Below are 26,467 nucleotides of genomic sequence, written 5' to 3'. Positions count from 1 at the left end.
ATCCTTCGACACCCTAACACGAATTTCCCCTTCACCTTAGAGGTTGACGCTTCGGACTGTGGGGCTGGGGCGGTTCTGTCGCAGAAATTTTCTTCCCAGGATAAACTTCATCCTTGCGGGTTTTTCTCCAAAAGATTTTCATCGGCAGAGAGGAATTATGACGTGGGCAATAGGGAACTTTTGGCCGTCAAAATGGCTCTTCAAGAATGGAGACATCTTCTGGAGGGGTCAAAAGAGCCATTCACCATCCTTACGGACCATAAGAACTTATTATACATTGAGAATGCTCGTCGCTTAGGTCCTCGCCAAGCTCGCTGGTCATATTTTTCTCTAGATTCAATTTTGTTCTCTCATACATTCCCGGTACTAAGAACGTCAAGGCGGATGCTCTCTCCCGGCAATACTCTTCTGAAGAGAGATCAGAGAAAACCACTGAGTTCATCCTCCCTAAACAAAGAATCTTAGCAGCTGTGGCATTCAAGAATCTGGAGAGGATCATCAAATCTCAAGAGAACCTCCCGTCCGGTCTGGTGGTTCCTAAAGACTCTTTGTATGTGGAACCCAAATTTATCCCTGAAATACTGGACTGGGGACACGCCGTCCGTTCGGCAGGGCATCCTGGATTCAAGAAAACCTTGGACCTTATCCGTCGTACCTTTTGGTGGCCCAATATGGCTAAAACCATTCTGGAATTTACACGGTCCTGTCCGGTATGTGCGCGTAACAAGATTCCTCGTCAGAAACCTCAGGGTCTTCTCTTACCTTTACCTATTCCGAAGCGTCCCTGGTCCCACATTTCGATGGATTTTATTGTGGAGTTGCCTAGGTCGAATGGCATGAATACCATTCTTGTGGTAGTAGATCGGTTTTCCAAGATGGCACACTTTATCCCTCTCAAAGGATTACCCTCCTCACCCGCCCTTGCGGATATCTTTGCCAAAGAGATTTTCCGGATCCATGGGATTCCTACATCCATCGTGTCCGATCGGGGTTCCCAGTTCGTCTCCAAGTTCTGGAGAAATTTCACCAAGAGACTAGGTATCTCGTCTTCCTTTTCTTCTGGATATCACCCTCAATCCAACGGACAGACCGAGAGGGTTAATCAATCCCTCGAGAAATACTTAAGGTGCTTCGTCTCTAATTCTCAGGATGACTGGGCAGAATTACTTATCTGGGCTGAGTACGCATTCAATTCTTCCAGGAATGAGTCCACCCACGAGACTCCCTTCTTTATCAACTACGGATTCCATCCGGCTCGCCTACCTATTACTAAAGAATCCTCTGGGGTACCAGCCGTGGACGAACATATTGCTCTCCTACAAGACTCTTGGTCCAGAATACAATCTGCATTACAAAAAACATCCTTGACATCTAAAAATCAGGCTGATCGTCACCGTCGTCCGGCACCCGAATACAAACCCGGGGACAAGGTTTGGCTATCTTCCAAGAACATCCGTCTCAAAACGCCTTCCCTCAAATTGGCTCCTAGGTTCCTGGGTCCCTTTTCCATTTTGGAGCAGGTTAATCCGGTTTCTTTTCGACTCCAACTTCCTCAAAGCATGAGAATTCCGAATGTCTTTCACACCTCACTTCTCAAACCTTTTATCTCCAGTAGCCTCTTTCCGGATCACACTTCGAAACCAGATCCTGTGATGGTACAGGGTAACGAAGAGTATGAAATACAGGCTCTACTGGATTCCCGTCTTTCAAGAGGTAAAGTCCACTTCTTGGTCCACTGGAGAGGTTTTGGACCCGAAGAGAGGTCATGGGTACCCCTGAAAGATATTCATGCTCCAGGACTCCTCAAACGCTTTCGTAAGAAGTTTCCATCTAAACCATGGAGGGATCGTCCTGAGGTCGATCCTGAAGGAGGGGGTACTGTGAGGAATCAGGGATCGCAGCGCCCGCGCCCTGGTTCCTCTGCTGATATATGCTCTCCTGCTGCCGTGGCGCGCACCTCTCGCCAGCGCCACTCACCTCCGTCGGTTCTGGGGGTTCCCCGTCGTCCTCGGCGTCCCCGGTTTCCAGCAGTACCTCACGCGGCCGCCATGTTGCTCGGGCGCGCGTCTGAACAGCGCGCGCCGGGCGAAGTTAATTTATTCACTGCTCTGGCAGTGAAGACCCGCCCCCAATACAGAAATATGATCTCCTGTCAAGACAAGAGTCCTCACCTGCCTGCCAATCAAGGGAACCTATCCAGGATGGCTCCACGCAGTCCTCCAGGTCTGCCTTCACTTCTGATTGGTCAGCCACACTTTAAAATGCCAGTCCTTCCTATCATTCATTGCTCGACATAGTTTTCACTTGGATTACTACTCTGGCGTTTTCTCTCTCATTCACTCAGGTTACGACTTGGCTTGGCGGACGTCTCTCTCTGGCTCTAGACCCCTGCTTGGACAAACGACCTTCCAGTATTCTCCAATCCCAGACCTTGGCTATCGGCAACGACAACGGCATTTCTACACCGGTACCGGCAAGTATTGCTAGCGAAATACACCTGGCCTGGCAACGCCAAAATCACCACACTCCGGACACGCTCCCTTTGCTGCGGGTGCGTGCTTCTATACGTTCCTCACCTCAGTGAAAGGAACGGGTCTGGTCTGCGGGCAGCACCGGCGTAACACATACGAACAAGGAGGCTCAGAAAAGCTACCAGGACTTCTGCAGAAGAATGCATGAGACTCCTGGGGAAATTCGCTTCAACATTAAGCGTCACAAAGTGGGCAGCGTTGTATATGAGACCTCTGCAAAACAATTTTCTGCAACAATGGAACGGGAATCACAAAGACACAAGACAAAGAATCTTGTTACACCCACAAACAAAACAAGAGTTAAAATGGTGGGAAGATACCCGAAACCTGGTCAAAGGGAAAACGCTACAACCTGTGCACTGGTTAAAAATTACAACAGATGCGAGCAAGACAGGTTGGGGGGCTCAGATGGGAGAAGAAGTGGTGCAAGGAACCTGGGGAAATCAGGTAAACCACTTACCATCAAATCTGCTGGAATTAAAAGCAGTACAAAAGGCCCTAGAAGTTTTCCAGGCAAAATGGCTAGAATCAGACAGCAGGTCTGTGGTCAAATATATAGCCAAACAAGGAGGAACCAGGAGCAGAAAGCTGATGAAGCTCACAGCAGAAATACTCGGTTGGGCAGAGTGCCACTTGTCGGATATCACAGCCATACATATCCCAGGACTAGAAAATGTCACAGCAGACTTTCTAAGTCGCAATATCATTCACCCAGGAGAATGGGCGTTAAATCCAGGAGTATTTCAAGAACTGGTAGAGCGATGGGGTCAACCAGACATCGATCTGATGGCGACACACCAGAATCGCAAAGTAAGGAACTATTGTTCCAGACAATTTCACCCAAGCGCACAAGCTACAGATGCTCTCAGTCTCAAATGGGACTTCAAATTGGGATACCTGTTCCCTCCAATTCCTCTGATTCCAAAAACAATCAGGAAAATCAGAGAAGAGAGAGCAGAGGTGATATTCATAGCACCATACTGGCCAAGAAGGCTTTGGTTTACACACCTGGTAAATATGGCAGTGGATACACCATGGCACATACCAGATCAAAAAGGCCTGATGCAACAGGGGCCAATATGTCATCCGAATACCAAACAATGGGCTTTGACGGCATGGCGATTGAGCGGGAGACATTGAGACTGAAGGGTTGTTCAGAGAAAACAATTCAAACCCTGTTACAAGCAAGGAAAAGTTCCACATCAAAAGTATACCATAGAATCTGGCTTTGCTTTTGTGATTGGTGTGAAAAAGAGAGGGAAAATTTCCTTTCACCAAGAATTGTATCTATTGTGGAATTCCTGCATAAAGGATTTGAGAAAGGTCTCAGTCTCAGCTCATTAAAAGTACAAGTGTCGGCACTATCAGCTTTGATGGAAAGAAATCTGGCAATGGAAAGATTGATAATCAGGTTCTTTCAAGCAGTTAAAAGGTTAAAACCTCAAATTAAGAACACAGTACCTACATGGGACTTGTCTTTAGTCTTGGATGTATTAACAGCAGCTCCGTTTGAACCAATACAGGACATAGGCCTAAAATGGTTGTCATGGAAAATGGCGTTTCTGATAGCAATCACCTCGGCAAGGAGAGTTGGAGAACTACAGAGGCTATCTGCTAAGGAGCCATTTCCTAATCATACATCAAGACAAGGCAGTTCTTAGACCGATACATCAATGCCTGCCAAAGGTAGTATCACAGTTCCACATGAATCAGGAGATTGTGATCCCGTCATTTTGTCCAGAACCAAAAAAATAAGAAAGAGGAAAGGTTACACAAATTGGAGGTGGTAAGATGTCTTAAGGTGTACCTAGAAAGGATGAGAGATATCAGAAAGTCTGACAAATTATTTGTCATTCTAGAGGGACCAAAGAAAGGACAAGCAGCATCAAAGACTACAATTGCACAGTGGATTGTGTCTTGTATCAAAAGAGCTTATGAAAGCAAAGGACAAGATAAACCTTTGAACGTGAAGGCCCATTCTACAAGGGCCATGGCTACTTCATGGGCATTCAAAGCCCAGGCTACACCAGGGCAGATATGCAAAGTAGCTGTATGGTCCTCATTCAATACATTTTTGAAATACTACAGAATAGACGTACAATCATCAGCTGACGCAAGCTTTGGGCGTAGAGTCTTAGAAACTGTAGTGAAATAAAGTGTAAAGTGTATTAATAAAGGTTGAACTGATAAGACATTAAACTGGTGTTGTCTATTCTGATGTATCCCTCCCTAAAAATTGCACTGCTTGGGTATGTCCCAATGGTGCCCACTGCCAGGGTGATCAGGAAAGGAGAAAATTTAAACAACTTACCGTAATTTTCTTTTCCTGGAACCATGGCAGTGGGCACATAGGGAGGGTAACTATGTATGTCTAATGCCTATCAGTTATATATTTTCAGCTATGGAAGAATCGTAAGACTAGTGTGCAGGTAGAGGGAGGGGCCTTATATGGCCTACCTGCAAAAGTCTACTTCCTGTCCTACCTAGAGTGAGAAGGGATTAACCCAATGGTGCCCACTGCCATGGTTCCAGGAAAAGAAAATGACGGTAAGTTGTTTAAATTTTCTCCTTTTTCCCTTGGCTGTCCCCTTTGTCCTTATATATATATATATATGGGATATATGCAACTTTGTCACAGATACTAACACCACAGCCATCTATTGTTTTTAAGAAAGCTGGTAACTTTAGGAACAAACTGGCACCTAGTTACCCTTTAAACCAAGGTGAAATAAAAATGAATATCAATCAGGTTAAAAATGGGTTTAAACCATGCAGTAAATGTATAGCCTGTAAGTACAGCTGTTGTAGCACAGAATTCAAATCTAATGTCACCGCCAAAAACTACAAAATCATGTCACATATTTCATGTAAGTCAGAGTTTGTCATTTATATGTTGCAGTGTCCTTGTGGCCTGCAATATGTGGGTCGCACTGGTCGTACGTTTCAAAGACGTATATATGAACATATCTACAACATCAAAAAGGGTTTAACATCACACAGTGTGTCCCACCACTTTTTGGTACATCATGGCAAAAATCCAAAGGGCCTTATCTGTCAACCTATTGAATTGTGTACACCCAATTGGAGAGGTGGTAATAACATTCAACACATCAATAGTAGGGAGGCCTTTTGGATCTATGAACTTAAGACTCTATCCCCATATGGGCTCAATATTGATTTTGAATTGGGCTCCTTTTTAGGTAGATGAAATGGCTCAAACAAACATTAGTTAAATGCAACCATTACTTAATGGATGACACCTTATCTATTTGACTCTGTACCAGCAGTAGCATACTACTGCACCGACACACTTTATTCGAGCAAATACCCGGTATGTACCTGGCAGATACCTGGAATGCGCCACTCCTAACCTCTGACAAGCCCCGTTGCATTTGCCTTCCCAGCCTGGGTTCATGCCTGGCTGATGGGCGGCTGATCTGTTAAATGATAATGATTAGGATTTAATAGGCTGCAATGATTCGCGTGTCTACCAGATGGCATAAATTCATGAATTGTAATGCAGTTTATATATATATACTGTGCAGTATTGCAGCCAGCGGGAATAAAATGCTTCAATCCCTGCTTGGAAAATAACTCAATGTACTCGGGCAGAAAACAGTCACAAACCTCAATACACCCGGGTATACCCGAATTCGTGGCACTAGCCAAGCTCGAATAAAGTGTGTCGCCAGTGTAAGTGGCTTAAGCAGGTTTGTTTATCCTTTGGCCACAATTTGGCATTTTGGTATATATCAATGCCTATTATGATATTACATCTGGCCTCAATTTTGGGATATATGGTTATCAGTTGATATCTGAATGTTTTTAATGTTGTTTAATGTATTGTATGTGTATTATGTTGTTAGAGACATAGTGATTTGATATTAATGACATGCAGGCTATACATCCTAATTGGGCAATTAATTTTTAATTGGTTAGGGTATATGTACATGTCATTCAGTGTCAGTCTTTGTAGCCCCTGAGGAAGTGGAGTAACATCCACGAAACGCGTAGGGCAGGTGACACAGTCACTTTGAGCTTGGTATTGGACTTTTTGGGACACTTGGTCACATTTGAGCCCCATTGCAGCCGTTAGTTCTTGGCATACAGGACGCTTGTACTGTCCCTTTAAGGGCACGTGCACACTCGCGTGCAGGCACGCTGAGACAGCCTGTGTAACCGGAGGAGGAAGTGAGGAGAGCAGCCTCACGTGGAGGAGAGCTGTGAGCCCCACAAGCAGGACTCCAACACTGCCACTGTTCCTGTTAACCCCTGGAGGGAGAGTCAGCACGAGAGTCACGGTGCAGCAGGAATCACATCTCTGCAAAGACATCAGCAGCAGCCGGAAGACTCTTTGTTGCATTGCCTGTATTTGCCTTGCTGCTTGTAAGTAGGGCTCTGATTTTTCACATCTGGATGACCAGCGGTGTTCTCATTTGTCCAAACCATTTTATGGCATAGTTCTTTTTATTTAATAAATAGTTTTTATAGTCACTAGGAGTCTCTATGTTATATGTGCAGTGTGTGTATTAGTGTAGACCTGTTTTAACCCTACAGTGTTGCACTATGATCTGTGCCTGTTTTTCAAAGACTACTTCCAAAGATTGAGGTTGAAGGAGGGGGAATTATTTCCTTCCCCAAGCTCAACTCGGACACACCCTAGTCTTCTAAGACAGGCTGAACAGCAGCAGTAGTAGCAGCCGGATCCTGAGGTGTGCACATAACTACAGGGGGTGCAGCCACAGCACTACAGGGGGTGCAGCCACAGCTCTACAGGGGGTGCAGCCACAGCTCTACAGGGGGTGCAGCCACAGCACTACAGGGGGTGCAGCCACATAACTACAGGAGGTGCAGCCACAGCTCTACAGGGGGTGCAGCCACAGCTCTACAGGGGGTGCAGCCACAGCACTACAGGGGGTGCAGCCACAGCACTACAGGGGCTGCAGCCACAGCACTACAGGGGGTGCAGCCACAGCACTACAGGGGGTGCAGCCACAGCTCTACAGGGGGTGCAGCCACAGCACTACAGGGGGTGCAGCCACAGCACTACAGGGGGTGCAGCCACAGAACTACAGGGGGTGCAGCCACATAACTACAGGGGGTGCAGCCACATAACTACAGGGGGTGCAGCCACATAACTACAGGGGGTGCAGCCACATAACTACAGGGGGTGCAGCCACATAACTACAGGGGGTGCAGCCACAGCACTACAGGGGCTGCAGCCACAGCTCTACAGGGGGTGCAGCCACATAACTACAGGGGGTGCAGCCACAGCACTACAGGGGGTGCAGCCACAGCTCTACAGGGGGTGCAGCCACATAACTACAGGGGGTGCAGCCACAGCACTACAGGGGGTGCAGCCACATAACTACAGGGGGTGCAGCCACAGCACTACAGGGGGTGCAGCCACAGCACTACAGGGGGTGCAGCCACAGCTCTACAGGGGGTGCAGCCACAGCACTACAGGGGGTGCAGCCACAGCTCTACAGGGGGTGCAGCCACAGCACTACAGGGGGTGCAGCCACAGCACTACAGGGGGTGCAGCCACAGCACTACAGGGGGTGCAGCCACAGCACTACAGGGGGTGCAGCCACAGCACTACAGGGAGTGCAGCCACATAACTACAGGGGGTGCAGCCACAGCACTACAGGGGGTGCAGCCACATAACTACAGGAGGTGCAGCCACAGCACTACAGGGGGTGCAGCCACAGCACTACAGGGGGTGCAGCCACAGCACTACAGGGGGTGCAGCCACAGCACTACAGGGGGTGCAGCCACAGCACTACAGGGGGTGCAGCCACAGCACTACAGGGGGTGCAGCCACAGCACTACAGGGGGTGCAGCCACAGCACTACAGGGGGTGCAGCCACAGCACTACAGGGGGTGCAGCCACAGAACTACAGGGGGTGCAGCCACATAACTACAGGGGGTGCAGCCACATAACTACAGGGGGTGCAGCCACATAACTACAGGGGGTGCAGCCACATAACTACAGGGGGTGCAGCCACATAACTACAGGGGGTGCAGCCACATAACTACAGGGGGTGCAGCCACAGCACTACAGGGGCTGCAGCCACAGCTCTACAGGGGGTGCAGCCACATAACTACAGGGGGTGCAGCCACAGCACTACAGGGGGTGCAGCCACAGCTCTACAGGGGGTGCAGCCACATAACTACAGGGGGTGCAGCCACAGCACTACAGGGGGTGCAGCCACATAACTACAGGGGGTGCAGCCACAGCACTACAGGGGGTGCAGCCACAGCACTACAGGGCGTGCAGCCACAGCTCTACAGGGGGTGCAGCCACAGCACTACAGGGGGTGCAGCCACAGCTCTACAGGGGGTGCAGCCACAGCACTACAGGGGGTGCAGCCACAGCACTACAGGGGGTGCAGCCACAGCACTACAGGGGGTGCAGCCACAGCACTACAGGGGGTGCAGCCACAGCACTACAGGGAGTGCAGCCACATAACTACAGGGGGTGCAGCCACAGCACTACAGGGGGTGCAGCCACATAACTACAGGAGGTGCAGCCACAGCACTACAGGGGGTGCAGCCACAGCACTACAGGGGGTGCAGCCACAGCACTACAGGGGGTGCAGCCACAGCACTACAGGGGGTGCAGCCACAGCACTACAGGGGGTGCAGCCACAGCACTACAGGGGGTGCAGCCACAGCACTACAGGGGGTGCAGCCACAGCACTACAGGGGGTGCAGCCACAGCACTACAGGGGGTGCAGCCACATAACTACAGGAGGTGCAGCCACAGCACTACAGGGGGTGCAGCCACAGCACTACAGGGGGTGCAGCCACAGCACTACAGGGAGTGCAGCCACATAACTACAGGGGGTGCAGCCACAGCACTACAGGGGGTGCAGCCACAGCACTACAGGGGGTGCAGCCACAGCACTACAGGGGGTGCAGCCACAGCACTACAGGGGGTGCAGCCACAGCACTACAGGGGGTGCAGCCACAGCACTACAGGGGGTGCAGCCACATAACTACAGGGGGTGCAGCCACAGCACTACAGGGGGTGCAGCCACATAACTACAGGAGGTGCAGCCACAGCACTACAGGGGGTGCAGCCACAGCACTACTGCTACTCTTGCTGGTACCAGAAAAGGCAACTGGTACATCTTCAGTTGCTCTTGCTTTTCTACGTGCACTGCTAAACGAGTCTCTTGAAATAACCCTCAGTCTCACAGCCGGACCAGCAGAACCCCTCTTGCCCCTACCACCACTCGACCATAAGAAAAATAAAATGTAATTTAAATATATATACAGTATGTATGTATGTATGTATGTGTGTGAAAACAAAAACAAAGAGAAAAAAGATCCCAAAATAGCACTCTAGCGTACAAAAGTATCAAAATTTATTTAGACACATAAAACATATACAAAGGATCCACAGTGTCCCCAGGACGGTCTAATCTTAGAACACTGATAAAAAAAACTAAGCTACACAGTTGAAACAGCAATATAAAGTCAGAGCTGGTAAATAATAGATTAAAGCCATTGCATGCCTGAGCTGAATAAACCATGACCCAGTCAGAACAGCTAGTCTGCTTGCAGCCCATATCCAAGTGGCCCATTATAAGTGGCATGACTATTGAACAACTGAAGTTTAAAAGGAAGTGAGGAAGAAGTGGACACCCCATCTGGCCCTAATTCCTGCATTTGAACTACGCTGGAAAGGAGGATATCATCAATTCCAGACTGCATCATTACTGCTGTGATGCTGCCTTTACCATTTATATTTGCTGTGACTTCACTTCTTCTCAAATTATGCACTTCTTTTTACCAGCCTCAGAATGTCTCAAACTCTATTCATATATCTCCATCTCTCCTTCCTTCACCACTTCTCAGTTCACATGAACTCCTTTCTTACCTGCGTCCTCTGACACCACACAGCTATATCCCCTGCACTAAAAAACACCCTTACAAATCATCCTCACACATCCTCTTTCTATCCATGCTTCTCCTCCTTGCTTCTGGGGATATCTCTCCCAATCCTGGTCCCTGTCTTATTCCTACATGCGCTCGTCCTCGCCTGCCAACTGCAACCTCTACTCCTGGTGTCAACCCCTCCAACCTCATACCCATCCCCTGCCACCCTCCCTCCTCTCTCCCTTTCTCCTGTGCCCTTTGGAATGCTCGCTCCCTCTCTAACAAGTTCCTCTCTGTGCATGACTTCTTTCTCTCTCACTCCCTGCTTCTCTTTGCTATAACTGAGACCTGGCTCACTCAGTCTGACTCTGCTCTGGAAGCTGCCCTCTCCTACGGTGGCCTTTCCTTCTCCCACACTCCGCGCACTGATGGCAGGGGTGGAGACGTGGGGCTCCTGCTCTCCTCTCTCTGTCGTTACCGAACCCTTCCTATTCCTCCCTCTCTTGCTTTTCCCTCCTTTGAGGCTCACACTGTCCAGATTTTCTCTCCTCTCCCTGTTCATGTGGCGGTCATCTATCGCCCACCTACCTCTACTCATCCCCCTTCTGCCTTTCTCTCTCACTTTGAATCCTGGCTCTCTTTCTTCCTCTCCTCAGACTCCCCTGTTCTTCTCCTTGGGGACTTCAATTGCCACATTGATGACCCCTCTCTCCCTTGGGCTTCCCGCTTTCTTTCTCTAACCTTTTCTTTTGGCCTTCAACAGTGGACTGCAGCCAGCACCCACAAGGATGACCACTACTTAGACCTGGTTTTCACTAAGAACTTCTCTCTCTCTGATTTCTCCATTTCCCCTTTTCCTCTCTCTGACCATCTCATCTCATTCTCTCTATCTCGCTTCTCCCCTTCTCCACCTCCATCTACACCCGGTTCTGCAGAAACCTGCGCTCTATTCACTTACCTGACTTTGAGTCCACTTTACGCTCCTCCCTCTCCTCTCTCAGCTCTGCTACAGACCCCGACAACCTGGTCAGGAACTACAACTCTGTCTTGTCCTCCTCTCTTGATCTACATGCCCCACTTTCTCTCTGCCGCACTCACCCTTCTAACCCTAGACCCTGGCTAAATTCCCACACACGCATGCTGCGTTCCTCCACTCGTTCCTCTGAACGCCTCTGGAGGAAGTCTCACACTCTCGCAGACTTCCTTCACTACAAATTTATGCTATCCTGTTTCAACTCTGCCCTCTCGCAAGCTAAACAAGCCTACTTTTCTGCACTAATCAACATGCACAAGTCTAACCCACGCCGACTGTTCTCTGTCTTTGATACTCTACTCAAACCACCCTCAGCTGCCTCTCCTTCCTCCATCTCCGCTCAGGACTTTGCTGACTATTTTAAGGAAAAGGTGGAATCCATACGTCAGAACATCCCCTCTGTTTATTCTTCCCATCCTACACCTCTTCCTAACTCTCCTCCTGCCTTCCTTGACTCTTTTTCCACTGTCTCAGAGGAGGATGTGTCGCTGTTGATCTCCTCTTCTCCCTCTACCATTTGCCCTCTTGACCCCATTCCCTCCCATCTCCTAAAACCTCTTGCTCCTACTATAATCCCTACGCTCACACACATTTTTAACTCCTCCCTCTGCTCTGGAACCTTTCCATCCTCCTTCAAACATGCAACAGTCATACCATTACTCAAAACAGCAAGCTTGACCCTACCTGTCTTTCTAACTATCAACCTGTCACCCTCCTGCCTTTTGCCTCTAAACTCCTTGAACGTCTTGTATTCTCTCGCTTGCTCCATTTTCTCAACACCTATTCTCTCCTAGACCCTCTACAATCTGGCTTCCGCACTGCTCACTCCACGGAAACAGCCCTCACTAAAATAACTGACGACCTCCATGCTGCCAAAGACAGAGGTCATTACACTCTGCTTATATTACTCGACCTCTCTGCAGCATTTGACACCGTGGACCACCCTCTTCTCCTTCACATTCTCCATACTCTTGGTATTCGGAACAAAGCTCTATCCTGGATCTCATCCTACCTCTCCCATCGTACTTTCAGTGTCTTTTCTGCTAACACCTCCTCCTCCTCTATTGATCTCTCTGTGGGGGTACCCCAGGGCTCTGTCCTGGGACCTCTTCTCTTTTCTCTGTACACACTCTCTCTAGGTGACCTAATAACATCTTTTGGGTTTAAATATCACCTCTATGCTGACGACACACAAATATACTTTTCAACACCCGACCTTACACCTACTGTACAAACCAAAGTTTCTGAATGTCTCTCTGCTATATCATCCTGGATGGTCCTCCGTCGCCTTAAACTCAACATGGCTAAAACAGAGCTCCTCATACTACCTCCCAAACCTGGCCCTACTACCTCCTTCCACATTACTGTTGGAACTACGATCATCCACCCAGTAGCCCAAGCACGCTGCCTAGGGGTCACACTCGACTCCTCTCTCACATTCGCCCCTCACATTCAAAACATTTCTAAAACTTGTCGCTTTTTCCTCCGCAATATAACAAAGATACGCCCTTTCCTCTGTTGCTCGACTGCTAAAACTCTGAGTCAGGCCCTCATTCTCTCCCGTCTTGATTACTGTAACCTCCTGCTGTCCGGCCTTCCTGCCTCTCACCTGTCTCCCCTACAATCTATCCTAAATGCTTTTGCCAGAATCACTCTACTCTTTCCTAGATCTGTCTCAGCATCTCCCCTCCTGAAATCCCTCTCCTGGCTTCCAATCAAATCCCGCATCTCACACTCCATTCTTCTCCTCACTTTTAAAGCTTTACACTCTTCTGCCCCTCCTTACATCTCACCCCTAATTTCTCGCTATGCACCATCCCGACTCTTGCGTTCTGCTCAAGGATGTCTTCTTTCTATCCCCTTTTTATCTAAAGCACATGATACATAAAGCTTGGCCCCCTGCAGACGCACTTACCAGAACTCCCTCCTCCTGTCTCTGTACGTTCTCCCTACCTACCAATTAGATTGTAAGCTCCTCGGGGCAAGGACTCCTCTTCCTTAATGTTATGTTTGTCTAAAGCACTTATTCCCATGATCTGTTATTTATATTATCTGTTATTTATTCGATTACCACATGTATTACTACTGTGAAGCGCTATGTATATTAATGGCGCTATTTAAATAAAGACATACAATACAATACAAATAGCTAAGCGTGTACAAACAGAAATACCCAATGAATTAGTACATATACAGAACCTGTAGTGTGGAGGCAGATAAATAGCCTCTAAACACTAGGACCGGCCGGTCAAAAAGTACTGAGTATAGCAACTCATAAATCAGTGGCATGTTGGAGTCATAGCAAAAGCATACATGAATGAAATCATACACAGGTTGAAATACACACACAGTGTAGCAGCAGAGCTATAGACAAAGAAAAACACACAGCCAAATTGTACTTAGCACTGGTCCAAGGAAAGACAAACAGGAAGCTGTATGTTTGCATGTGAAGGGAGTCTGATCAGAGTAATCAGATCGCCGCGATGCGCATGCTCCGTGAGCGATGCAGGCGTCAAATTCAAAACTGCAGCAGAAAAGAGTGAGACAGCCAGGGGCACTGCCGGATCCAAGACAAAGGAGCCCCGACGCACACGTTTCACCACCTGCTTCGTCCGGGGGCTTAACGTAATGGCTAAGTAGAGCCGTATATATAGTTGGAATTCATGTGACGTGGACATAATCTGATGAGTGAGCCAGCCGGAAACACCGCAGCTGATGAAATTACGTCATGGCTCCTCCTTGATGGAAGGGGTAACCGGAGCAGGTCTGAAATGAAGGCAGACATGAGTAATATAGGGAAGAGGTATCTAAAACACAGAAGAAAAGCAGTTCTAACATGAAGAGATTTAACGTGCCAGAAAAGCTATACATAAGAGCCAAAAAGCCAAGTATTGAGAGAAAAAATGTCTGATTGTCTTAAAGGAGAGAGTAATCTCCCTATAATAAAATGTTTCATATTCTCACAAAGGCTGAACAGACATGAAGACTAGTAAAAAAAAACTAGTACTGCCCATACTAATATACATGCAGGTCAATGTGGAAAAAAGGACACATGATACAAAGGAAATTTATAACTCTTATAAAAATAATTACAATCAAAAATAAAAGAAAAATAAGTAAAATAAAATGGATTAAAAAGAAATGAAAAAGCGGGAGTGCATAAACAATGCATACTATGAACTCTAAATGCCCAAAAGAGATAAGATAAGTAAAATAAAAGCTATAAAATAAAAGATACAATAAATCAGATATTACATATCAAATGAGTGCACTGGACCGTCATAGGAACATTGCAAACCCCATGTACTCATTCATACCTGAGGGTAGCAAGGTCCCCAATTTGACAATCCAGCGACACTCGTGTTGCAAGAGTAAACGTTCCAGGTCGCTACCTCTAATGCCCAAAGACACCTGGTCGATAGCAAAGACCCTTACTATGCTAACATCCAAGTTATGTTTAGCTCTAAAGTGTCTTGCTACTGTAGTTAGTTTACGACCACACTGATTCACGATCACTGTTTTTGATGTTACGTACGTTCTCTAACACGCGGAATCTCAACTCTCTCGTGGTCATACCAATGTAAACCATTGGGCATGAGCACATAAGGTAGTATATTACCGCCTTTGATTTAAAATTCAATCTAGGTCTGATTTCAAACCTTGTAAGTCATTTAGAATCAAAAAATTCCACACTGGCCTGCATATAAGGGCAGGCTGAACAGGAACGACATGGTGTAAAATCTCCTGTGCTGTCCCTACCGATCACCTCCTGTGCCTGCCTATCCCTACTCCCAAAAGTCTCCACCTGCCAACCCACGCAGCAGCTGACCACACCTTGTTCCCATCCATCTCAAGCTGAACAATAACAGTGAGAAAGAGGGAGGGGTTTGCGCATTCACACTATCGAAACGAATGTCTAAAAATACAAAAATTGATCAAAAGTGTAGAAATTTCTGGGCGGATTACGGCATTTGCAGAAAACGGGAGGAGTGAAAACGACGGCGGTTTGATGATCATTCGGCCACATTTTTCATGGTAAAAACTGCCCTCAAATGTTGCACCGCAAATCGAATGTTCGCATTGATTATATTACTTCCGTCCTGATTACGAGGAGATTGAGTGGAGAATTCTTTGTTCTAGATGCTGATAACATTTGATGAAGTTGCTGTCTATTTCTCCCAGGAGGAGTGGGAATATTTAGAAGAAGGACAGAAGGAGCTTTACAAGAATGTGATGACTGAGAATTACCAAACTCTCCACTCACTGGGTAAGGGAGGATTTATTTAATTCAGACATATTAGTTTTGTGAGAAAAAAGTGGAAGTAATTACTGATGACACCATGGCTTGTATCATTTGTTAAACTCATTTAAAAAACCCCCACATAATTTATCATGACATCTAGTGTAAGAGCTGAATTAGAATTATATATGAGGAGCACATTCGGGTGAAAGTAAAAGTTTAGAATGGTTTGCTTTGTTATAGCGCTTATATAACACACAATTGTTCTTATATGAGTTACACTGAATAATATGGAGTGTAGATCTCTATTATGTTATGATACTAACTTGAGAGTTCATCTAAGGCTGCGTTTATAGTAACCATGATGGCACGCGTGCCATCTCGCTCCGTAAAAACACATCTGTGGAAGTCAATAAGGGCGGCCATAGTGCGTGCCTGCGCGATGCAGAGCGCCAGCGGCAGAATTTTCAAGCTACAAACGAATTTGTATTTTTTTTGCGCGGCAGCTGCATCACGTGAGCGGTTCAGCCAATGAGGGAGAACCAGCCTTGTAACCCGTCCGCCACGCCTTCCCATCGCTTCCCCATCGCCTTAAACCTCAAGCAGGGGATCGCTCGAGCGATAGGCACGTGTGACTCAAGGCACTCCATCATGCAACTACTATAATTTCCCATCATGCAACTACTATAATTTCCCATCATGCACCTACTATAATTTCCCATCATGGACCTACTATAATTTCAGCCTTAGATGAGTACAGAGATTTGTATAATGCACATAATTAGGAGACCCTATAATGTCTGTTTAGGAGACCCTATAATGTCTGTAAAGAATTCTCATATTGGTATATTGCAAGTACCACAATCTACAACAAATCTGTTCTTCTTTAGGACAAATGCAGGTGCTAGAACTTTGAAAGATGCAGAGAAGAGTCTACATCACTGAATTGTTACAATGGTACCATTGTCAAAATATTTTTGCTCTTTTCTCCAATTTTGTACCTGCGTAATAAAGAATAAAAACATTCATAAAATATTGAAGAACACTGGAGGTATCTATGTAGGGTCTGTTATTGCGGTTTATGTTTAGTATTGTTGCAGGCTTACAATTTGTGGTGAGATAAATGCATTTTTTTTTTTATTATTTTTTTTTTTATTATTTTTTTTTTTATTATTTTTTTTTTTAATGGTTTTTGAGCTTTAACCGCTGCTTTGAAAAGCAAAATGTGCATTGTTAATGCGCTTTTCAATAATCAAATAACGTTCGTATTTCTGACCTAGTATAGTGCACACTGTAACACCGTAAAACAACTAATAGCTCTATTGTTTACTGTATGAACAGGCTGGGTCAATATGAAGCCTGTGATTATATCGGTCATTGAGCAAGGAGAGGAGCCATGTATAAGGTGTCATCGGAACACTAAGATAGTGGATAACTCTGTAAGTACCTGCACAGGTGAGTGAGAATCACAACCACCAATGGTCTGATCAGATAAAGAATAAGGGCCACTTGACTGCCTACTTAAAGGGGCAGCCGCTCCTAGGACAAAAGTGAACAAGGGACAGTGACACGTTTAAGCGAAAAGATGGAGCTATTTAACACCTTCAAAACTAATCAGAGTAACAACATTTCCACAATAAACAAAAGCTTTGGCGTGATTTTCAATCTGTATCTAATGTCACTGACGTCACCCTCGTGAAGCGGGTGCGTTTTATTGGACATGGTGCGCCATCGGGGGTGGGGGGGCGCGTGTCTAGGGGGTGTGTCTGTGACGTTATGGAGCTGGTTCGCCCTCATTGGCCGAACCGCTCACGTGACCTGCCCGTCGCGGCGAGAGATCCGTTTCAACTGATTCCTCGTGCAACGCGCGCACCCTGCTGCTGTCGCCCGCGCGGTCTGTGGGCACGATCAATATCTTAAGGCAATGTGATCGCGCCGCGCACGGACGCCTCCACGCGGTCTTCGGCAGCTTGGGCTCAGCCATACAGATAAATAAAACAGTTTAAAGCAGCAGTCCAAGCTGCTGTTTTTCTTTTTAAAAAAAATCCCTTTTAATATGTGCATCAATACAATCCACACAATGATGGCTAATAGCACTTTTGCCCATTCAAATAATCAATACAGTGCAATACAATAAAATACATTACTATAATAAAATACCTTAGCCATTTAATCCATTGATTGTCACTGTTATAATCTATGCCCTCAACGGGTCACAGCCACATTGGCAAGCAATGGCCATACAATAACCCCCCCCAAAAAACAAACTGTTATGAGCAAACCTCTTGCTGCTTTTATAATCCCTATGCTCACACAGATCTTTAACTCTTCCCTCTACTCTGGTACCGTTCCATCATCCTTCAAGCATGCAACAGTCATACCATTACTCAAAAACAGCAAGCTTGACCCTACCTGTCCTTCTAACTATCGACCTGTCTCCCTCCTGCCTTTTGCCTCCAAACTCCTTGAACGTCTTGTATTCTCTCGATTGCTAAACTTTCTCAACACCTATTCTGTCCTAGACCCTCTACAATCTGGCTTCCGCACTGCTCACTCTACTGAAACAACCCTCACTAAAATAACTGACGACCTCCACGCTTCCAAAGACAGAGGTCATTACACTCTGCTCATATTACTCGACCTCTCTGCAGCATTCGACACCGTGGACCACCCTCTTCTCCTTCACATTCTCTATACTTTTGGTATTCGGAACAAAGCTTTATCCTGGATCTCCTCTTACCTCTCCCATCGTACCTTCAGTGTCTCTTTTGCTAACCTCCTCCTCCTCTATTGATCTCTCTGTGGGGGTACCCCAGGGCTCTGTCCTGGGACCCCTTCTCTTTTCTCTCTACACACTCTGTCTAGGTGACCTAATCACATCTTTTGGGTTTAAATATCACTTTTATACTGACGACACACAAATTTACCTCTCAACACCTGACCTTACACCTGCTATACAGACCAAAGTTTCTGAATGCCTCTCTGGAATATCATCCTGGATGGCCATCCGCCGACTGAAACTTAACATGGCAAAAACAGAGCTCCTTATACTTCCTCCCAAACCTGACCCTACTACCTCCTACCACATTGCTATTGGAAATACGATCATTCACCCAGTAGCCCACGCACGCTGCCTAAGGGTTACACTTGATTCCTCACTCTCATTCTCCTCTCATATTCAAAACGTTTCTAAAACTTGTCGCTTTTTCCTCCGCAATATCACAAAGATACGCCCTTTCCTCTGTTACTCAACTGCTAAAACTCTGTCTCAGGCCCTCATTCTCTCACGTCTCGATTACTGCAACCTCCTGCTTTCCGGCCTTCCTACCTCTCACCTGTCTCCCCTACAATCTATCCTAAACGCTGCTGCCAGAATCACTCTACTCTTTCCTAAATCTGTCTCCGCATCTCCCCTCCTGAAATCCCTCTCCTGGCTTCCGATTAAATCACGTATCTCACACTCAATTCTCCTGCTCACTTTTAAAGCTTTACATTCTTCTGCCCCTCCTTACATCTCAGCCCTAATTTCTCGCTATGCATCATCCCGACTCTTGCGTTCTTCTCAAGGATGTCTTCTTTCTACCCCCTTTGTATCTAAAGCTCTCTCCCGCCTTAAACCTTTCTCACTTTCTGCCCCACACCTCTGGAATGCCCTTCCCCTCAATACCCGACTAGCCCCCTCGCTATCCACCTTTAAGACCCACCTTAAGACACATCTGCTTAAAGAAGCATTTGAGTCGCACTGGATAATCATGGACACATGACACATAAAGCTTGGCCCCCTGCAGACGCACTTACTAGTATTCCCTCCTACTGTCTCTGTACGTTCTCCCTACCTACCAATTAGATTGTAAGCTCCTCGGAGCAGGGACTCCTTCCTTAATGTTACTTTTACAGTATGTCTGAAGCACTTATTCCCATGATCTGTTATTTATATTATTTGTTATTTATATGATATGTATTACTACTGTGAAACGCTATGTACATTTATGGCGCTATATAAATAAAGACATACAATACAATACAAAAGGCCTATTATCCATATCGGGATAATAGCGCATTTGCCCGTTAAAAATAAAACATTAGCCAGCAACCCTGTAGGAAATAAAAGCTGTGCTTACCCCTGCCAGGATCTTCATTCACCTTCATCTTCATCTTCCTCGTCCTCCCTTTTCGTGGCACGAACAATACAATAAAGATAAGATAATTAAGATAAGAATGCTGCACTAATTTGGAGAGAGTTATAAAAGTGTTATATAAGTAAAGGGTAAAGAAACATATTTTTGATCTGTAAATGGGCTTTACATTTAATTATATGGGGTTTTTTTTGTATGTATTTTAATTTTCAATTTTGATATCATTCAAGGAAAAGAACACAGGGAAGGGGAGCACATACCAGATCAATTACAAAAAAAAAAATTGTATAAATATTATGTTTAACAAACTGGAATAAAAATCAGCAAAGGAAGGAATGAAAATAAAAATACAGAAGAACTAATCTAGGAAAAATTATAGTGGACATGTAAAGTTTATAAGAATGATTAGCTTTTTATTAACGGCCAGATCCTTTATGGGATAGCATGTTTAGTATACTTTCAAGCAGACCCCCAACCACTTTTATTGGGCCCAGGACAGAGTGTTGACCTATGACCCCAGGTTAGGGAGGTGGGTTCTTGATGGTTGGGTGGGGGTCTGGGTACAGGCCATCAGTACCTATGAGAATGGACCCAACAGCAGAGGGCCCATCAGGGGGGCTGATCACCGAAGTCGGGCCCAACTTCTGGTATAGGCCGTCTGGGCCCCCACGGAGCCTCCAGGCCCGTCTCTCTTCCTTTGTTGGCGGCGCTACTTCACAGCATTGCCAGGCCATCAGATAGAAGCACTCGGCTTAATTACTACTGTATATTGTATATACGTCCTCCTTTAAAATGTGGATCTACCATCTGCTTAGACCAGGGGTTCCAGACTTCGATACCTTTTTGGAGTGTCTTAATAATGAAACTAGTTAGATTATGTGCCTAGATAAGCTATCTTGGGGATGCTCGGATTTGGCCCATCTCCCTGGCTGTCTTTGGTTCTGGGTTTAATGATGCACCGAGTACCTGGTTGATCATAGAATAAATTTGGTACCACAATTTGAAAATTTGGTGACATTGCCATCACATGTGTAACATATAGTGCCTACTGGATTGCATCCTCTGAAATAAAGTGGTGATGGATATTTGTATATCCTATTTAAGCGGTCAGGGATAAAGTCACCTCTAAAAAGTTATCATTATTTTAATTGATTACTGTATTGAAGGAGCAGTCTGTGCATTTCGGTTTTACTTGGTCTAATTGATCTGTTCTCGCCATTTCCAAAGCTGTGTTTATTTTTTTTAATCTGATGCTCCGTTCAGGCGATATATAAGAGTTGGAAATATTTATTGCCCAGGAGGAGTGCAGTCTGAAGTTTACCATGATAAGTTCAAGCTACAGATTTGTAAAATCATGATTTGTTAACACTAAGTTGAAACATAAAAAAAAAAAAAGCAGGACATACGTAGGGGATTCGAACAGGAGCCCAGGACTAGAATTTCAACTGCCTCCCCTCCCCCGGTGTCGACTGGCCCCACAGCCTTTAACACCACCTCGCTAAACCCCTCCCATGTATTTCTCTGCTACCCCCTCTCTCACTCATTTCCCCCACTGCTCTCTTCCTCTCTCCTCTCACACGCTCATCCCTTCATTCACTCAAATACCCCCATCTCACTCATTCCAACAACCTCTATTCCCCCCCCCCCCCTACTCACACTCATTCCCTGCTTCATCCCTGGCCACACAAACACAATTCCCCCAAGTAGTCACACAATAATCCCCCCCCCACACACAATAATCCCCCCCACACCACACTACCCCTCATCCCCAAATACATACACCACAACCGCCCCATCCACAAATTCAACACTACCATCTGAGCCCCAAATACATACAACACTACCCCCTCATCCCCAAATACCCAAATACATACAATACCACCCTCATCCCCAAATACATACAACACCACCCTCATCCCCAAATACATACAATACCACCCCTCATCCCCAAATACATACAATACCACCCCCATCCCCAAATACATACAACACTACCACCCCATCCCCAAATACATACAACACTACCCCCTCATCCCCAAATACATACAATACCACCCCCATCCCCGAATACCCAAATACATACAATACCACCCTCATCCCCAAATACATACAATACCACCCCTCATCCCCAAATACATACAATACCACCCCATCCCCAAATACATACAACACTACCACCCCATCCCCAAATACATAAAACACTACCACCCCATCCCCAAATACATACAATCCCACCCCCATCCCCAAATACATACAACACTACCACCCCCATCCCCAAATACATACAACACTACCACCCCCATCCCCAAATACATACAATACCACCCCCATCCCCAAATACATACAATACCACCCCCATCCCCAAATACATACAACACTACCACCCCCATCCCCAAATACATACAATACCACCCCCATCCCCAAATACATACAATACCACCCCATCCCCAAATACATACAATACCACCCCCATCCCCAAATACATACAATACCACCCCCATCCCTAAATACATACAATACCACCCCCATCCCCAAATACATACAATACCACCCCCATCCCCAAATACATACAATACCACCCCCATCCCCAAATACATACAATACCACCCCCATCCCCAAATACATACAATACCACCCCCATCCCCAAATACATACAATACCACCCCCATCCCCAAATACATACAATACCACCCCCATCCCCAAATACATACAATACCACCCCCATCCCCAAATACATACAATACCACCCCCATCCCCAAATACATACAACACTACCACCCCCATCCCCAAATACATACAATACCACCCCCATCCCCAAATACATACAATACCACCCCCACCCCCAAATACATACAATACCACCCCATCCCCAAATACATACAATACCACCCCATCCCCAAATACATACACTACCACCCCCATCCCCAAATACATACAATACCACCCCCATCCCCAAATACATACAATACCACCCCCATCCCCAAATACATACAATACCACCCCCATCCCCAAATACATACAACACTACCACCCCCATCCCCAAATACATACAATACCACCCCCATCCCCAAATACATACAACACTACCACCCCCATCCCCAAATACATACAATACCACCCCATCCCCAAATACATACAATACCACCCCCATCCCCAAATACATACAATACCACCCCCATCCCCAAATACATACAATATACACTATACACTTGGGGATCGTCTCAGGTCGCTGGTTGCAGCCGGGCCCAGACTGTCCCTAGCTGTTGCAAGTCTCTCTCCCCTGCTGCGCCTTCTGCCGGGCCTGCCTCTCTCCCACGCCGCCACCGGGCCCGGGACACTTGTCCCGGCTCTCCCCACCCCCCATGTAGTCTTCATTGCAAACATCTAAAGAACTCAAATGATATATCTTTCATTACGTTTCCTTAATATTTTGCTCCCTTCAGACCTCAATGTTTCCACCACATGAAATGTGCTATTAAAACCCAGGGCAAAAAAAAGCACAGTTAATAGGAGTTCTGTTTGTATTGTGGGTAAGGTACAGAGCGCAAATACTCCCAGGTACTGTATATGTAAAAATAGGTGAAGAAAATAGTGCAACACAGCAGAAAGCTTCAAAATATAGAGGTAGAAAAAGCCAAAATCATCACACTCGCATGATATGTATTAAAATTAGGCGATGAAGAGGTTAAGCCTCTTAAGGGAGTGACTGGAACCTCTTTAATGCAAATGTAGAGAAGTGTGTGGGGGGGGGGAGGGGAGTCGGAGATCCAGTGTAATATTAGACCTCAGATCCTCCGCTCATAAAAATAGAGAAAAACAGACCATAGAACAGATATGCAATTTACTATATCACTATATTTCCCCCTGAGGAAGCTCCAACGGGATGAAACGCGTAGGGCAGTGGAGCAGGACCAGATTACCAAGCAAAGCACAAGCTGCAGGATCTCCACCACCCCCTCACTCCCGATTCCTCAGTTTCCTGGTGACAGCGACACTTCCGGAAGTGATGTCATTCCCACGGATAGAAGTGAGGCTGGTGTGCACCATCTGTGTCTGTTCCTGAACCCAGGGTGATATTAATGCTTAGGACCGAGCGCCCTTCGTGAGTGCATTGTCATATTCCTTTTCATTTGTTTTAGTAAATCACATGACAATGCACTCACAAAGGGCGCTCGGTCCTAAGCATTAATATCACCCTGGGTTCAGGAACAGACACAGATGGTGCACACCAGCCTCACTTCTATCCGTGGGAATGACATCACTTCCGGAAGTGTCGCTGTCACCAGGAAACTGAGGAATCGGGTGTGAGGTGGGTGGGGGTGGGGATCCTGCAGCTTGTGCTTTGCTTGGTAATCTGGTCCTGCTCCACTGCCCTACGCGTTTCATCCCGTTGGAGCTTCCTCAGGGGGAGATATAGTGATATAGTAAATTGCATACTGTATCTGTTCTATGGTCTGTTTTTCTCTATTTTTATGAGCGGAGGATCTGAGGTCTAATATTACACTGGATTTCTGACCCCCACCCTACATCTGCATTACTGAGGTTTCAATCACCACCTTAAGGTGTTTAACCTCCTCATCGCCTTATTTTAATACATATCACGGGAGTGCAATGATTTGGGCTTTTTCTACCTCTATATTTTTCAGCTTTTTGCTGTGTTGCACTATTTTTCCCCCTTTCTGTTTTTGCATTTACCTGGGAGTATTTGCATGCCGTATCCCGTACCGAACAATTCTAAAGATGATTGGAAAGGTATTTTTTTCATCTCGAGCTGCACTATCCCCTATGGTTTATGTTGTGACGTATATTAGTCTTATTACATTCATTTCATTGGGTGGGTTGAATAGTACTTTAATTGAAAAAGTGAAATTTGCACTTTAACCTCTTCACTTTTGTATTGTAAGTTTACATTGTACTGACTCCTATACTTTAAAGAGTGGTCGATTTTATTGGATTGGACCGAGGTGAGGCATATCTGCTTTCTTTGGGGAGCCAAAGCAATACATCCAAATCTTCTGGCTTAACTTTTGAAGCTTCAGTGCTACCCATTTAGTAATACCTGGTTCTAGGTGCCAAAGGGATAGCTGGCTTATTTGTGTGGCTCCGAAGTATGACCAGATACATGGACGTGATACTGTAAGACTCCACCCCTGTAAGATCTAAGAATAATGCTTATTTCGTTTTTGTTCCTGTATCTGAGACTTTTTTTTTTTGGGGGGGGGGGGGGGAGATCATTCACATCTTTCAATTTGTCTGGGATGGGTAGGAGGTAAAACAGATATATATTTTGGGGCGAAGATAACACTTTAAATCAGCAATCCCCCTTTTTATCCTACCTGAACTAAGGGGCTCCTTGGAGCTGTTCTGTGGTCTCCTGATGTTCCCTAGATATTTGCAGTGCTCTTTGTATTGCATTTGACATGCCCAAAAAATGCAAATGCGACCGACAGATGAAATCTACTTGAACAAACTAGCCCTGATCCTTCCCGCCATTTTCAATTTTTCAGTTTGCCTAATGGACGTCTGCCTCATCTCTTCTGAACTGTAGGGCTTGAGATGAGCATCAAGGGGCCTCCCCTGGTTCAGGTAGACTAAAAAAAATGCTTGTAATTGACCACTCTTTCACATATGTTTTTGTGTTAAACCTTTTAAGGTATGAATAACTTTATGCATTGTATATTTCTCCAACAGATTGTGAGATTGTGCGTTACATTAACCAAGGAGAAATCCACTCTCCGGAATGTACAATGGAGGATACAAATAAACAGCGTCCTCATGGGGAACAACTAGTAAGGGATCCAATCAAACCAAACAAAGAGGGAAACCGCGCAAGAAATTCAGCAGAGGAATCAAGATTGCATAGAGTATATAGGCACAATGTATGTGTATGTTTATAATAGAGAATGCTACGCCGAGAATACAACAGGAGTACAGTGAATACTGACAAAGCAGCTCTTAAAAACGCTATATATAAATCACACACACACACTGCAAGACAGAACAAGTCTACATGTACTGTATGTGAGCTAAAGTTGGAGACAAGACTATGTTACACACCAAAGGAATGCCATCGGATAGAAGCTGTATTTCTACAATGTGTGTAGGAGGAGTTTAATACACATAATTTAAATGGGGGATTCCATATGCAGTAAATAGGAGGCGTAATGATCGGGGTGCTGACGGAGTACCACAACATTATTTTTTTTATTTGCAGATCCAAATTATCACTTTCTATTTTATTTGTTATTAAAAATATTTTTTTTTCAGAAAGGCTTTCTCCTTATTGTTTGTAATAACATAAATATGATAGAATTCTTTATAAATGAGGGGGAGAGGGGATCAGCGGGTGCAGTAGAGGGAGAGAAGGGATCAGTGGGTGCAGTAGAGGGGGAGAGGGGATCAGTGGGTGCAGTAGAGGGGGAGGGGATCAGTGTGCAGTAGAGGGGGAGAGGGGATCAGTGGGTGCAGTAGAGGGGGAGAAGGGATCAGTGGGTGCAATAGAGGGGGAGAGGGGATCAGTGGGTGCGGTAGAGGGGGAGACGGGATAAGCGGGTGCAGTAGAGGGAGAGGGGATCAGTGGGTGCAGTAGAGGGGGAGCGGGGATCAGTGGGTGCAGTAGAGGTGATCAGTGGGTGCAGTA

At 45.9% G+C, this 26,467-nt stretch overlaps 1 protein-coding gene across 1 annotated transcript in view; it reads left to right on the top strand.

Annotated features, from left to right (window-relative positions):
* LOC142496807 (zinc finger protein 783-like) overlaps positions 1 to 26,097 on the top strand; it is a 35,242-nt gene extending 9,145 nt beyond the window's left edge. The window contains exons 2-4 of the mRNA XM_075603760.1: positions 15,592 to 15,718; positions 17,033 to 17,130; positions 25,519 to 26,097. Of these exons, the coding sequence (XP_075459875.1) occupies positions 15,592 to 15,718; positions 17,033 to 17,130; positions 25,519 to 25,617 (324 nt within the window). The 3' untranslated portion in view covers positions 25,618 to 26,097. The remainder of the gene's footprint in view (positions 1 to 15,591; positions 15,719 to 17,032; positions 17,131 to 25,518) is intronic.
* Positions 26,098 to 26,467: the final 370 nt, after the last annotated feature.

Source organism: Ascaphus truei, chromosome 6 (genome assembly GCF_040206685.1).
Source record: "Ascaphus truei isolate aAscTru1 chromosome 6, aAscTru1.hap1, whole genome shotgun sequence".
Classification (NCBI taxonomy): Eukaryota; Metazoa; Chordata; class Amphibia; order Anura; family Ascaphidae; genus Ascaphus; species Ascaphus truei.
Note: the sequence above shows the minus strand (reverse complement) of the source record. Positions and strands in the feature narration are given on the sequence as shown.